The sequence below is a fragment of the Benincasa hispida genome, chromosome 4 (genome assembly GCF_027475165.1).
Source record: "Benincasa hispida cultivar pf3 chromosome 4, pf3_genome.v1.1, whole genome shotgun sequence".
Taxonomy (NCBI): domain Eukaryota; kingdom Viridiplantae; phylum Streptophyta; class Magnoliopsida; order Cucurbitales; family Cucurbitaceae; genus Benincasa; species Benincasa hispida.
Window position 1 is genome coordinate 64,164,946 of NC_143481.1, and position 12,927 is coordinate 64,177,872.

The window sequence follows — 12,927 nt, forward strand, 5'->3', positions numbered from 1 at the left end:
TATATATATATTAAATTCAAATTTTTTAATTTGAATTTAATTTAATTAAAACTAAAGGGGATGAAGTTATAACACTCTTACCCATTATTTTCTCAATCTCACTCTCAAGAAAAAAATTGGAAAAAAAAAAATGGAGAGGAGTTCTCTCTCTCTTTCTTTTTCTCCTCTTGCTCTCTGTGGCAGATAAGCCTTTACAGAGAAGAAAATTTCTCTCAATTCTCTTATCCTTCCCTCATGCCAATTTTAAGTGCAAGCCCACACCTCTGTACGATTATCGTCCCTGAGAATAACAGGGAAGACCCCATGGTGGTGTTCGTGACATCAGGAGAAGACAACACGAATTGGAAAGAAACGCGAAAAATTAATCTTCAAGGGTATGTGATTCCCTTTATATATTTCTCCTCTATTTGATTAACATAGTAGATAGCATGCTTAAGTTAATATTGTTTAGAGTTTCCGTCCTCTAATTTTTGTTTTGTAAAATTAAAATTGGGACACGATTGCTTCCACTACGAGTATTATCCTACTCCTTCAGTTTTGCCATTTAAAACAATTACCCTAATTTTAATGTATTAAAGAAGAACTAATAATTTTAATGATTGAAGATGAAGTTGAGAAAATTGATGGCTCAATCTTTACTTAAAAACTATTATGGGAAAGATACATTTTTGTCTTTAAATTTGGATCTAGTTTCTATTTGATCCCTAAGTTTTAAAATATTACACATTTAATCCTTAAGTTTTGAGTTCGATTTCAATTTCCTCCTTAGGTTTCAAAATATTATTATTTACCCTTTGAGATTTTAGTTTTGATTCAATTTAGTTCCTAGGTCTCAAGATTTATCCTTTTAATCTCAAATCTTTACTAAATTTTAATTTCCAACTTTGTGTTAATGTTTTTTTATTAATTTAAAATTAAGTTTCACCAATTTTAACCACTATTAAAATTAAATTTAAAATTTCACTTTATCATTATTGAAATTTAATTAATAGGTAGTAACATCAACGACTGAAAGTGAGCATTTAATGAAAGTTTAAAATGTAAAATTTTGAAACCTAGAAACCAAATTGAAACAAACCCAAGTCTTAAAAATAAAATTATAACATTTTGAAACATAGAGACTAAACTGAAACAAAACTTGAAACTTAAGGATTAAAACATTTCTAAGTCCTATGAATTCCTACAAAATCCAACCATTCTAGTCAGGAAATTTTCTTAAGTAAAACCAAGATTTAAAATTGAAAGACGAGATAATGGTCATTGTTAACCTCTTTGCCAATCAAATAAATTTATAATTCACCGAACTAACTACTCATACTATTAGGTGAACTACAGGGAGCCTAAGATAGAATCTCTATAAGCTAAATTTGTCATTGGAAAGTAGTCATGCAAATGTTCATGGGTTATCTATTTCTCAAGCCTAATCGAATGCACGAAAATCCATATAAACTCCCTAAGAAAAATCAATGCAGATGCTGCTTACTAAGTTAACTAAGTAGTGTCCTGCAAACCTATTTACTTAGTTAATCGTATTAAGCTCTTGGATTGATTAGGATATAAAGTTAAATTGGCCAAATCTAACCTAACACATTTCCATTCCTTAGGTTTTGTTATCTTTTTGCTACTGGGTGATTGAAGAATCCTAGCAATCAAACCAAAATTACAATCTATTACTATTCAAATTATGCATGCTTTGGATGCAATTACGGACACCTAAAACATGCATAGCATGGGTGAAGAACATACGAGTATTAACGATTAAGTGTCAATTTAATCTACTAGCATGTTCATCTTAGACATTCAATCAAGGAAAGGAAAACAATAAGAAACAGAGAATCCCATGAACATACATCAAAATCTCAGAAAATCCATAGAAAATGCCCAACAAACCTCAAAATCGACGTTTTAGCCTTCGACTGTTCATCGAATATGAATCCTGATGCCAAAATATACAAATACAAGTCAAAATCTAAGGAAATCTCATGGGTTTTGGCCAAGAATGGTCAAAACCAAGCTTAGATCTCTGGAATTGGCCTAATGCTCCTCCCCTTAACTTAAAATGAAAATTTTCATTTTATAGAAACTGTGTAGTGTCACGACGCTTTAACCATTAAAGGCTGCTTATCAAAGTGCAATGCTTGGGTGTTGTGTGCGCGTGCATGCACACCCGTCAAATTATGGTATTGCTGCCTTTTTTTCTCCAAAAACAATCTCTCGCGAAAAAGCGCTTAGGATGGCACCACTTCTAAGGGTATTTTGGTCATTTTTACTCCTTTGAAGCTTGATTGCTCTTTTGAGCTCCTGCTCTAAATTAACCTCTAACAGCCCGTAATAGTTCATTCTACCTCTAAGATGCTTGATACTTGTAAAGTCATTAAATTTACCAAGTAACGACTTTGAATTAAATGGGATAGGATCACACATTTTCAATGCTATAAAAAATTACTGAGAATTTTAAAATTGTTCTCTTTCTTGTATTAACAAACAATTGAATTCTTTTGAAATTTGTTAGGATTTGAAATCCCTTGAAATCATGGGTTACAACCCGAAATAAAACCTAAAGAGTAAACTACCTAAAACCTAGGGCGAAAAAAGTAATTTCCTCCCAATTATTAAAGTAAAAGGAGGAAAAAGAAATAATATAAAAGGTTAAAATTAAGGGGGGAGTTATAAATTAATTTGGGAAGATATTTGAAAAGTAAATGGGAAAAGAATAGAATAGGTTGGAAATTAAAGGAAGAATGGGGAGTGGCGTTATTAATAATATATATAAGGCGTGGCCGCTCCACTTTGTCCCTTTCCCTCAACCATCTTCGTTACAATTTCGCATAATTAATTGAACTCTTTCCTCTCTTTCTCTGGCATTGCGGAGCCAAACCCAAGCATGACCAGCTCCTCCGACTCCGCTCGTAAGGTAACCCATCATCATCATCATCATCATCATCATCTTCTTCTTCTTCTTCATCTTCTTCTTCATCTTCTTCATCTTCTTCCATTCATCAATTCCCCGCCTTCCAATTCTTCCTCTTCTTCCTTTCCTTTCCTCTCTGATTTCATTCCCTTCTCATTCTTTGATTCATTTCCAGGCTCTCAGTAAGATTGCTTGCAATCGCCTCCAGAAGGAACTCCTTGAGTGGCAGCTCAATCCTCCTGCTGGTTTTAAACACAAGGTCACCGATAATCTTCAGAGGTATTTCTATTTCTTCTTCCTTTTTAATTTCCTCGTAGGGTTTCTCTTTTTTCCCTTCTACTCGCTTTCTGGGTTTCCTTCATACTTAGGGAATACCAACCACAACCCTAGAATTTTATGTAATAACCAACAATTGGTGTTGTTGGGGCTTGGTTTAGGTTTGATTACGTTCTCCTCCTTCCTCTCGAGTGTGGTGGAGATCTTTGGTTTCATTTTTGATAAAACCGCGAAGTTTTCTTTGTTTCTTTTATTTCTCTATAGATTTTACTTTCTTTTGCTTTTAGTAGGAATTAATTTGACGTTCATTTCTGGGTTCTTTCCTTGGAAGGTGGGTGATTGAAGTCAACGGAGCCCCTGGAACTCTCTATGCTAATGAAACCTATCAGCTTCAGGTGGACTTTCCTGAGCATTACCCAATGGAAGCCCCACAGGTTTAAACATAATCATCCAACTTTCAGATCATTTCTATTCCAATTACCCTTTAGTGGCTAGGCTACATTTATCGATTACATTGGGTTTGATTTTCGCCTCCCCGTTTTATTACAGGTTATATTTCTGCATCCAGCTCCTCTGCATCCTCATATTTATAGCAATGGTCACATTTGTCTAGGTTGGTATATGGATAGTTTTGTATTGCTTTTTCTCGTTGGATTATTCTATTCTTTGTGTTTAGGTTTAGGTTTAGTGGTGGCTATATTGTTTGCTTCACCATCCACTCTACTTAAGGGATTGCAGTTCTGCAGGATTATCGAGTTCATATTCTATTCCTTTCTTCTCTCTGTTGTCTGTGTTTAGACTTTTGTTTTTTTCCCCATCTACATAGTTTTGAGTTTAATGCTGTCTAAGGAGTTCTGTTTATATTATTTGTGTCAGAGGTCAGACTTCAAAAGGTCGTACAATAATAACAATAGTTGAGTTTAATGGAATTTCACACAAGTAGATATCTCAAATGGGACATTAATAGATTTTCTATCATATAGTGGCACGTTGTCTGTAGGCTAATCCGTGATTCGTCATGGAGGAACGCGAATGACTTGATGGTACATAAATTTTTTGATATATATGATATATCCTGTCCTTTTAGTTCAATAGAAAGAAAATCACTTTATGTTGGATGTGACAGCAAGTGGCTTACATCTATTTATTTACAACTTCTCAATTATACAGTACAGAAAGATAAACTAGTGTACAGAGGTAGTACTGCTTGATGTTGGATTTCGTTCTTTTTGATATTAACAAGTTTGTATAGATGAAAAGGCCCTCTATGCTGATAATTTATTGTAGGATCGTTGTTTATTTTATCATGTTATTGACTTGGATGTTCATTTGTCTGGTTTGTTTTAGAATATTTGAACCAGTTGGTCATACACACGCACACTGCAACCGAACAATACCAACTGGAACCATCAATATGGATAATTGGATATTTGTTTTGTTCATAACTTCCAATTTTTATTTTTATTTTCCTGAAAGTCGTAACTTCTTCCAATTGTTTGCAAAGACTTTTTTCTTTCCTTCCTCTAATGTTATTTTTGCTTATTGCAATGGAATATAAATACCATAAAGTTTGCATGAATCTGACATCCTACTTTCAAAATGAATAAAGATAATCATGACTTTACTTGAACAGGATTTCTATAGGTTGTATTGTACAACTATGTCCTCGAGTTCTCAAAAAATGAATAGAACTAATTTCAATATATTTAAGTCCAATCTGACAAATAAACAATAATATAAAGAAAAAAAATTTCAAACATGTTAGATTGTAATTGCTTCATATTGCAAGTCTTTAAAACTTCAGATTTTACAATACATCATTAATCATGGAATCTTTTAAATTATTTAGTAGCTCTAGTTTATGTTTGTTCATTATAGTAATCTAAACTTTATTCATCTGTTTGGTTTCCTTTAGATGGAAATTTGTTGAACTGAACCGAACTATCAATGCTTGTTTTGTTGGGTATCTTCAAAGGAAAAGAAATCTCAAACTAAACCAATTTAGTTTTGATCGTTGGTTTGATTTTGAACAACTCTATTATTTGCAATGGATGTAGTTTGAAGGTAAAGTTGGGAATTTGCTTTCTGCAATTTGCAAGTTGCTCAAATGCACTTTGTATGTGTGATTGAGATGATGTTTTTTCCGAGTTTATATGGTGGTGTAATAGTTGCGCCTGTTATTTTCCTCTTGTACATGTTTCTGCATTGTGTCACTGTTTGTTGCTCGTGCATGTTTGAATTGTGAATTCTATCCTACCCATGTTAATTTATGATGTGGGGTTATTTGTTACCTATTGGTTTTGTATGAGAGTTTAGTTATCACCTGTTTAGCAAGACTGACCAGTGTTACTTCCCTTCATTCTGAAACTGTGTAGATATTTTATATGATTCATGGTCGCCTGCAATGACTGTAAGTTCTATCTGTATCAGCATTCTCTCCATGCTGTCGAGCTCCACAGCAAAGGTCTGATACACTTCCTTCCATTTTCATTCTATTGTATAGTTAATATATTTTTCATAGAGGTGCTGGAAATAACAATTGCTTTCTTTGAAATTGTTAAGATTTAAAAAACGTGTGTGTACCACCTTCAACCAGAATCCCTCTCTTGACGGTCTGTTGTTTTCTATTGCAGCAACGCCCTGACGATAACGATCGTTATGTAAAGAATTGTAGGAATGGAAGATCTCCAAAAGAGACAAGGTGGTGGTTCCACGATGACAAGGTGTAACCTAAGATCTTCCATTGTTATATGCCTGTGGCTTCTCTTATTTGCAAGGTGAAAGAAGTAGAAAATGATTATGGAAAAGAAAAAAACCAAGTAAAGTGGTAAGACCTGGCATTTGTAAAGGAAGATGAATTTGTGCTTTTTACCAATGTCTAAAGAACAACTTTCTCTTGTCCTTTCTTGGGGGTGGGTTATCCTTCTTGGGTGAGAACCTCTTGTTACAAATTCATAAATCATCAGTAATGCCTCCTTCCTTTCACATCATAGTGGGTCTTTTTATAGTTCCAGTGAATACTATGAATTTTTTAAATAAATAAATCTCTATTACTGTAATCGAACTACATCTCTTTTGAGAGCATTTATCTTTTAATTGCTTTCAAAATGCATACCTAAGTGAAAAAAAACCCCTGAATTCTTGCATGTTTTCCAGTGAATTTAGTTTTTGTATGCTTGAAATTAAGTTTTTCAAATTAAGTTTTATTATGTTGCATAATAAATCGTGTTTTAAGAATTAGAGATAATTTTAGTTTGTAGAAATTCCAACTTATGTGCGACAACTTTATATTTAGGATTACTAATGCTTTTTGTTTTTAATTTGGTAGTTTGAAACTCGTTTCCTGGTAGTTATGTTTTTAAATCTTACTCATTTTTTAAAAACATTTGTAAAGGCTTTATTTACTGTTATTTACATTTTCTTAATTTTATATCCAGTAGATTCATAAGTTTAGAGACTTTTGAAGGTTTAGTGATTGAATTTGAAGTTTTGAAAATTCAGAACCTAATAACCACAAATAAAAACTGAAAATGATGGCCAAGTCAATTTGGACTTAGTTGATTATTTAGGTGAACGTACAACTAATTTGATCCAAGATAAATATATTAATATAATTACCAGTGAGTAATTAAAGTGTATTATATCCAAACTTCAGACTACTCAATGTTTACTTGTCCAAGACAGACAATTTTGTCACACCAAGACTTGTTTGGATGCGACCTTAAACCTACCAAATAAATGTCTGAATTTTGATTGAGACATTGTTTTAAATTAAAGAAACATAAAGCAAAAGTATTTATTTGATCAATTGAAGTCAAACGTTTGTTGCTGACTTTCGTTGTTCAAATTAATTTTCTGACCCTCGATCTTTTTTTAAAGACATTCTTATTTGATTTCTCACTTGTGTTTTGTTTTTGGTTGACATGGAAAGTAAATGATGTTGGTAATAATGAAATAACTGGGGTAATTGGTAACACTTTTAGAATTAATAATTAAGTGGATAATGGATCTTTTTTAATCAAGTGTATAGTGGGTTCAAAAAAAGTAAAGTGTATAGAAACAATTTTAAAGAATTGTAAATATATTAAAATCTATCCATTATAAACTCTATCATGACGACTTTTATCAGTGATAAACTCTATTGTTGATAACTTCTATTGTTGATAAACTTCCATCAACGATATAGTCTATCACTGTTAGACTCTCTAAGAGTTAGATCTAAATTTTATTATATCTGTAAATTCTTTTGCATTATGCTATATCTACTAATACTTTAGGTCTGATTGCTATATTTACAATTGTCCATATAATTGAATAAAAAAAATGGATCTTAAAAAGGGATGGAAGTCAATAAATTGAATTCGAAATTGATTAAATTATAAAGATTTCAGTTCTTTATTTCAGAAATACTTGTCCTGTCCTTGAAAAAAAAAGGGAAAAAAAAATCCAGTTTTTAAATGTTATATTCATATCCTTAAAATTTTTAAAAGACCATAATATTAAATATTCTTACTAATAGTATATGAATGAAAACTATTAATACCATGCTTTAAAATGTCCCTTAACTTTCAAAAGTTGTATTTCTTTTTTATACTTTTAACCTTGCAGAAATTTCTAAAGAAAGTTGTATTTCTTATTTATACTTTTAACCTTGCAAAAAATATTAAAAATGTCTTACGGTCAGTATATGGATGGAAACTATTTATGTGCACTCTATTACTTCATTCTTCCATTTTCTCTCTCTCCTCTACTTCAATCTATGACTTAATATTTTTTTTTTCCTTCCTTCTTCAATACCCTCTAACTGAAATTGTTTCATCCCTTAATCTTTAAAATTATCCTCTTCATTCAAGATAAATAGGCGCAAGGAGGAAGGGGAATAATGGAACTATGAATGAACCTTAGAACTTAAATGTTCTAACAATTTTGTACATTTAGTAGTTGAAAGGGAGTTAGTCTGGGTTTAATACCCAAAAAGAGAGATATGTCGATAAATTGGAGTCATAATTATGGGGACAACCAGTGAGAGGAAAAAGAAAGAAAACATGTGCATTACCAATTTTTTAGAGATAAAAATTTTGTTGATACTTCTTATAGTTATAGTTCAAATTAGTCTATTTGTTCACTTGTTGTGGTCATTTAAGAGGTTCCTAATGATCGAGAATGATATTCATTTGCCGACTCTTTTTGTATTTGGTGATTCATTGTTTGATTGAGTTTTGAAAGGAGGTTATTCTTGAATTGATTCTCCCAATTCAAAATAATTTAAAAGGAATTCATTGGACCGTTGGAATTTCTTACATATTTATGTTTGGGCTTGCTAATAAATAAGAGAACTTTCCTATTTATTTAAATTTTTTATATAGAAGAAAAGATAAAGAAATGAGGAAAATTGAGATTGAAAAATGAAAGAAGGGGATTAAAAGGGTATTCAGAAAAAAAGAGAAAAATAATGGAAAATAAGGAAGTGTTGGGTCATAGGATTGAAGTAAGGGAGAGAGAGAAAATAGAAGAGTGAAGTGATGAGATGAATATGTAACACATTGAGTTCAGAAGGGATACATATGAAGGAACTGAGATCAATCTGAATGAAAGAGATCTTAAGGATATGAAAGTATAGTTAAGAAAGACTTAAAAGAAATGAAAGTTACTACCTATACCAACAAGAAACACCTTCATTTTCGGTGGCTTAACTATAGAAACTGTTTGGAGTAATCCTATGTTGGGTGACCTCCTAGGAATTGAGGAGAATTGAGATTGAAGAGAATTGAAAGAAGGGGATTAAAAGGGTATTCAGAAGAAAGAGAAAAATGATGGAAAATAAGAAAGTGTTGGAGCATAGGATTGATGTAGAGGAGAGAGAGAGAAAATAGAAGAGTGAGATGATGAGATGAATATGTGACACCCCGAGTTCAAGAGGGATATATATGAATGAACTAAGATCACATCCGAATGAGAGAGATCTTATTCGGATGTGATCTTAAGGATATGAAAGTATAGTTAAGAAAGACTTAAAAGAAACGAAAGTTACTATTTATACCAACACCTTCATTTTTGATGACTTAACTATAGGAACTGCTTGGAGTAATCCTATATTGGATGACCTCTTAGGAATTTTCCTTGGAAGCATGTGAGTAAGGATAAAGCTTGATGGGGCCACTCGACCCTTTCTTTAAACCTCAGCCACAATCACTAAACTTGTTCCAAGAGATCAACTAGTTCTCTAGTATTAGAAGGCCAAGCCCAAGTCTTATCAAGGCAGAGAAAATCACCACCCATAAGCTTCTAACGAAGTAAAACACACAGCTGACTTGCAAGAGTAAATGAAAACTTTATAGGCTAAAAAAACAGACAAAGCCCATGGCTAATGAGCTCTTTTCATAGGCTTAAATTAGGAAGCACAAAATGAAATATTAACCTGATTTATTGTTGAGGCATTGTTGCTAAAGTGGCTTGTGACTGAAGTCCTTTTGTTAAAAAAAAAAGCATGCGCACACACACATGTTGGTATGTATGCCCTAAGGTCATGTAGTTAATAAGTTATTTGAAATAATGATTGATTATTTTATATATGCAATTATCCATTAAGGAAAGTTCCAAGGTTATTTTATGTAACTTGAATAGTATGTGGTAGACATATAGGTAGATCATGTTCAAATAATAACCTAAATGGTCTATCGTATATGGATAAGATTGGGTCCTATTCTAGCAACACTATGGATACGATCTATTTTGTAAATGTTACAACAGTTGTAAGTGTTACAAACGATTTGATCCAAATCGTTCATATGAAGATATACGAGTGGAGGTATCTTATACAAAGAGTTTGTATAAAATCAGACCACGAAATGAATAATCTCTCTTTATAACATCGTTGATTGAAGAGATTAACATTTCATAGGATGACTATACGTAACTCGGCCTCCATCCTATGTGAGTTATGAAATCCCATCCATAAGAGCAGTCTTTTGATTTGTATAGGTGAGAGTGGCCTGAACTTGCCGGCTCAATAAGCCTACCATTTTGGGGATTTATTCAAGTAGAAAGCTGGGAATATAGTAATACAATATGGAATTCTCTCATTCCCATCCTTAGGGTAAGTAGATGAATTGCTCCCTTAAGTTCTGACTCCGGGTCTTGAACAATGGGCCCCCTCACTTTCATTGGCCTAAGAGAGTTTTTTTTTTAATTATTATTATTATTATTATTTTTATATAATGGTAGGACCATAAACAGGTTGTTCATTAGAGGATCGATGGGATTTAACGAGTAAGAGGTAATTACAGAGGTAAATTGATAATTTCATTCAATCGTAATTACAAGCAATTCATAAAGGATTGACTTACTGATAATTGGTTATACCCATTGTTGCATGCAAAAATGTTGATTGCTATATGTCATGCTCGTGTAAAATTAATGAATTGAATTATCTAAAATGAACATAAGTTTTCCCTACTTAAACCCAAATGTAAGTTTAAGCAGAGTTTCCTGGTGAGTACCAGGATCGAACACATGGACTTGATATAACTTAATTAGGACTGGTTAACTGACTTTCACAGTATTTCCTAAGTATCATACGTCTAGACTAATTGTGAGGTGAAACAGGATTAAAGGATGAATTATATGAATGGTATGTGTTTAGCGGTGTGTGATGGTGATGATGGTGTTGATGATAGATACAATAAAAAAATAAAGCAACATGCATTGAAAAGATGAAAATCAGTTGATAAACAGGGTTGAGAAGGTTTACTAACATTCTCCTAAGTAATGCATAAGTATGCGTTCATGTCATTAATTTATAAAATGAAGAAATCACTTCTCAGTTTTTCATGCCACATTTACCCTATCTCTAGGACACATGCTTAAGTTTTATATGACAAAAAGTTAACTTTGTCTTTAAGTTACTTCTTTATTTGTTTAATGAGTTCCACAACCACTTGGTCTTTCAAGGAATTAGCTATTTATACTTAAACCGATTTGTCAGATGGATTCAAGCAATGGATTAAGCACACATTAAACAAGATGAACTTTAACTTATGCAAAACTTGTGAAAATATCAATTTAATCTTCTCAACCTATTAGAAATTTAGTTGTCATGATGTAGAGAATTGGAAGCATGAAAAGATGAGAGATAATGGAAACCATATTTATATTAAGAAATATAGAGTTTCTCAATCTTAAGATCTAAATACAATTTTCTAATAAAAAGAAAATAAAATAAAGTTGGGAGATGAATGTGTCAAGCCGCCGGTTGTAATTTTTTGCTCCCTCTGGCTTTAATGGTGGCTGTTTCAAGGTAGTTGCAATGGATGTTGGTGGTGCTTTCTCATTTTTCAAAGAAGAAGATTAAGCTTTCACTCAGAATTCTTCAAAGAAAAGCTCAAGAAGTGGATGACAATGGTGGTTTGAGGGGAATTTTGGCAGAACTTTGACCAATTTCTTGGCAAAAAGTTCCACACTGAGATAAAACTCTTTGGACTATTTATAGGCATCAAAAGGAAGGTTCTTAGCCTCTTTCTAATGATGATCTGACACCTTGCATTTAATTCCATACATTGCTACACTGAATCCTCGCGTCACAGATTCATTGATTATGTTGCGACTGCCTCAAATTAGCTACCAACTTACACTTTGATTTGACATCCACTGCTTGCATTTGTCGTTTTCCTTTCTTCATGTTTCTTCTCAACGCATGGTTCTTCGCATGCAATATTGAAGTTGAACTGATCTCTTTGTGCATCCACGAATACAACTTTTGTTTCCTTAGCTGATGTTTGCTTCTTTTTATAAAAGTCCTACGTTTAAAGATGTTAGATTTTAGAATTTTTAGGATAATGAGTTTTGTAAACGCTTGAACAAAAAGCTTATTTATACTAAAGGGATTGAATTCCCGAAGCGGAAGTACGTGAACGCATTCGTGTCTCTAATTTCGTTTATACAGAACTATAAAATATAGAGTGATGGAAACAATATGATAAACAACAGAGAACCTAAACATGCTTCTGCTGAATTAGCAGAGAGAGGACAGAGATATGTTACTAACTCTTGAAGAACCATCTTCTTGCTTCCCCTCTTGTGAAATCTTGAACTGTGAAAAAACTTCTTTCGAACTCAAACACCAAATACAGCAACCCAAGAATAACATAGTGAGGACACCACCAAAATATCTTTCTCGTTATTCTCATGGTGAGAATTAAAGAGACTTGTGGGCTTCTGTGTGTTAATTTTGGTGAAGGGAGATATTAATTTTTTAAAGAGAAAATTGCAGAGAAGATGGAGATCTATTAAGTTAATCCAGAACTGTGATTCCAAAATCATGTATATCAAAATGGCCTCCCACTTCCTATTTTTATGAGAGAGATGGAAGTTAATTATATATATATATATATATATATATATAAACTATATTTTACATCATATATAACATATAACATATAGTTCATATTATATTACATATAATATAACCTATAGTTTATAATTTTCTCACATAACCTATTCATTCATATTAATTTTAACCTATAGTGTCTTTATACGAATCATATTCATGTAAATACTATTTGAATCATATTCAAATATTTATTTCTCTCATTAAACCTTTATATTACAATGTATCATATACATTATATTAATTGTACCATATACAATTAATTCCCTATAATTGATTTGAACAGTTCAAATTAATCAAAAAATAATTTGATTCTCATTAATTCTTATTAGCTAACAAGGGGACCTTATGAACC

At 32.2% G+C, this 12,927-nt stretch overlaps 1 protein-coding gene across 1 annotated transcript; it reads left to right on the forward strand.

The window, feature by feature from the left end:
• The first annotated feature begins 2,667 nt into the window (after positions 1-2,667).
• Positions 2,668-6,246, forward strand: LOC150036887 (putative ubiquitin-conjugating enzyme E2 16). Its single transcript, XM_090312771.1, has 6 exons — positions 2,668-2,914; positions 3,087-3,190; positions 3,519-3,621; positions 3,737-3,800; positions 5,563-5,651; positions 5,821-6,246. Exons 1-6 carry the CDS (start codon positions 2,885-2,887, stop codon positions 5,914-5,916), a joined length of 486 nt encoding a protein of 161 aa, XP_090168897.1. The 5' UTR covers positions 2,668-2,884; the 3' UTR covers positions 5,917-6,246.
• The last annotated feature ends 6,681 nt before the right edge of the window (positions 6,247-12,927 follow it).

Coding starts and splice junctions, on each gene's coding strand:
- LOC150036887 (XM_090312771.1), top strand. CDS start 2,885: ATGACCAGCTCCTCCGACTCCGCTCGTAAG. Junction 3,622..3,736: donor ACCCAATGGAAGCCCCACAG/GTTTAAACATAA, acceptor GTTTTATTACAG/GTTATATTTCTGCATCCAGC. Junction 3,801..5,562: donor CAATGGTCACATTTGTCTAG/GTTGGTATATGG, acceptor GAAACTGTGTAG/ATATTTTATATGATTCATGG.